This window comes from Dacryopinax primogenitus, assembly GCF_000292625.1.
Source record: "Dacryopinax primogenitus strain DJM-731 SS1 chromosome Unknown DACRYscaffold_42, whole genome shotgun sequence".
Taxonomy (NCBI): Eukaryota; Fungi; Basidiomycota; class Dacrymycetes; order Dacrymycetales; family Dacrymycetaceae; genus Dacryopinax; species Dacryopinax primogenitus.
The window spans coordinates 1-3,098 of NW_024467239.1; the positions used below are offsets into that span (position 1 = coordinate 1).

The 3,098-nt window shown below is 49.5% G+C and overlaps 1 protein-coding gene across 1 annotated transcript; it reads right to left on the bottom strand.

The window, feature by feature from the left end:
- Positions 1 to 22: 22 nt before the first annotated feature.
- Positions 23 to 3,054, bottom strand: DACRYDRAFT_25673 (uncharacterized protein; the record flags this gene model as incomplete). The annotated part of the gene is made up of 15 exons (XM_040774261.1): positions 3,036 to 3,054; positions 2,843 to 2,984; positions 2,763 to 2,790; positions 2,677 to 2,711; positions 2,563 to 2,632; positions 2,314 to 2,512; positions 2,219 to 2,263; positions 2,032 to 2,164; positions 1,923 to 1,981; positions 1,517 to 1,872; positions 1,449 to 1,464; positions 1,255 to 1,394; positions 1,088 to 1,204; positions 947 to 1,034; positions 23 to 901 (listed from the first exon to the last, which is right to left on the bottom strand). Coding segments are annotated over exons 2-15 (2,275 nt in total), but the record flags the coding sequence as incomplete, so codon positions are not given.
- Between the last annotated feature and the right edge of the window lie 44 nt (positions 3,055 to 3,098).

Below are 3,098 nucleotides of genomic sequence, written 5' to 3' on the forward strand. Positions count from 1 at the left end.
ATATCGGCTGATATCTTGTTACCGCGGAGACCATCTCTCAGGGTAGAGCCGTTCGTGTAACCGCTACGAGCATCCCACATCCTTGAGAGTATTCGAAGGAACTTCTGTGTACGGGCCGGCTTCGCCATTCTAGCGATAAGGCCGCCATGGATATATGTGTGCATTTCGGGGGCGACAGCTTCGATGGCGACACCAGCCTTAGCGCCAGGTCTGCGGTTGAGGAAGTCTGCTGACGGAGCACAAAGATGGATGATCTTTGCGTGACTTAAACTAGGATATTCTTGGAGGAGATGGGCAATGTCGTCGATGCGGGCTTCCGCGTGTTCATCAACAACCACAAATTCCACACGGTCCTTCTTCATGCCAGCATCCCTGAGGAATATATCCGTATCTTCCGTGCTATTACAGACCAGAGACTTCACACCGATCAACGCAGCCTGGAGAAGATCCCGAGTGGTGTCGGTCGGTGAAGAGAGAAGAACCATGGCGTCGGAATTGATGAGGTTTAGTCGGTATGCTTGCATCAGGGCCTTCTCTTTCGCGGTTTCTGCAGATTCGTGTATGGTGACGGGAATTCGAAACCAGAACTGCGAGCCTTTGTCCAATTCGGATGAAACACCGACATCACCATGCATGAGCTTCACTAGGGAAAGACAGATAGATAATCCCAGACCCGTCCCGCCGAATTTGCGTGTCGTAGATTGATCAACTTGACTAAACGGTTGCCAGAGATTCTTCATGTCGTGCGGAGACATGCCAATGCCCGTGTCTGCAACAGACCATTTCAGCACAACTTGATTTTCGCCACAAGGAATCTCTCCCGATTGGTCGACCGAACAGACGGCCTTAACGGAGCCCTTTTCGGTGAACTTCAAAGCATTGCCAAGAAGGTTCATGAGAACTGTGTCACCATCAGTACATATATCGCTCGATCGGGTGTCCTTACCTTGCTGTAAGCGGGACAGATCACCAAGTATATAGAAAGGGACATCAGGGCAGACAAAGAACGACAGGTCGAGACCACGTTTGACTGCCTGCAAACCGCATTAAACATATATATCTGGCGCAGACTCAGCAGAAGACGTACCAGGTGAGTCAGAAGCTCGACAGCATTGCCAACCAGGTCTTCAACGTTCAATGGAATGGATTCTAGTTTTACAGCAGATGCTTCCAGCTTCGAATAATCCAACAACCCGTCGATGATCTGGACGGGTTCAGCCATGCAGAAGACCAGTTGAAGATACCAATACGAACCTCAAGGAGCAATTCGCATGATTGTCGCGCTGTTTGGACCAACTCACGCTGTTCCCAGTCCAGATCGGTGGTACTGAGAAGATCCAGAAGACCATAGAAAGAACTGAAGGGGGTACGAAGTTCATGGCTCATGGAGGCCACTGCAGAGGAGTTAGTGATATGCGTGTCTAAAGCGAAGCACAAATTTTGCGCACAAAAATTGCTCTTTGTCTGCAACACCCATTAGATTAGGCTTGGTAGGGATAAAATTTCATGTACGTGCCTTTGCAGCCTTTAGCGCGTCCTCCCTGCTCCGTCTCGCTTCTTCTAAGGCTTCCTTTTGAGAATTGATCATGCGGATATTGTTTCTTGTAGCCTTCGTCACGTCTTGGAATAGCAAGCAGTTGGTGATGGATATTGATGCTTGTTGGGCGAGGACCGTCATCATGGTGACTATCGAGGGCGCGTAGGCGTATGGTTTCGAACTGGCCATATAGATACAACCCATCATGTCTCCACGCCCAGCGTGATATATTGGGAAACAAAGGATCGTCTTGTCCAGGCTGCTCTTGGCCGCAACGGAATATCTTGGATCCTCGGTCGCATCTCTTTGATAGACGGGTTCCTTGGAATGAATGACTGTTAGAGAGACATAAGCGGTGGTCACATGCCGTTTCGGACTTGTTCACCTTGCTGCATGATTTGAACTGCAAGGGGATCCTCCAGTTCCGACAGTGGGATTGGTTCACTATAGACATTGTCACACTGTGAACAAGAAGGAAAATAGAAGCGACGTACTCATGCATTTGAACTGGTTCCGGAGGGTAGACCGAGCTGGAAACTGCCATGTCCCCATGATCAGCACGAATAACCACAACTACCTTGTCGGACCCCGAAGTGGCGGCCATGTCGTTGGTCAGTTTTTCGAGTGCTGCATTCGTTGAGCACACTCGGTAGAAAAGTACAGGCCCATGACAATACGCACAGACAGAGAGATTGATTTCGCTAGAAATCACTTGCGTCCATTTGACTATTGTACCGTTAGCCCTTTTGCCATTACGCATGCGTGGGAATGCTCACTGATCTCCGCAAACTGATCAGCAGATAGGCTCAGGAGCTCGCTATCGGCAAGCACACCGCTCTGCGAAAAATTGGTACGAGACGCCAGATATGCAGAGCGAGGGATGGGATCAATCTGTTCCGTCTGAGTGCCCACGTCCACCGTCACGGCCCTCATGAATATTGAATCCGACTTCTCGCAAGATTTCTCCATCGAGATCTATACAATGATATCAGAAAAGCATGTGGAAGCTTGGCGTGATAGCGTACGACAATGCCAAGCGCGCCCCATTGGTTTTGTCGACCGATTCCACGACGCTGCATTTCGCTCCCAAAGCTCCTGCGGCAAGTTGAGAAAGTGATGCAAACAGAAGCTTCAAATGCTTACACCTGGCACATCGGATGAAATGAGAGCCAGCCTGATAACAATTGTCAGTAGGCGCGGATGACAATCACGGGCAGTGGTTTACTAAGTACAAGGCCCATCCCTCTTCCAAGCTTCCAGTTGACGTCAGCAAGGTATTCCAATTGCACAGGAGATATCACGCACATCCAGTCATTGTCTGAGGCAATCTTAATGGCGATGTCATATAGTTTCAATGCGTCAGCTCCTTCAGTGAGCGACGCAAATTCAGCATCCATGAGAGCAAGCCAATGCATTGTGTTTTTTGGTGATTGATGCTTGAGCCCACCTGCCGAGATAATGAGTGTCGAAGCAGGTTGACAGCAGCATCTGAGCGTACTTTCTGACGTACTCCTGATTGCTTCGGATTTGCTCCAAGTATCTCGCTCGGTCGACAGGATCA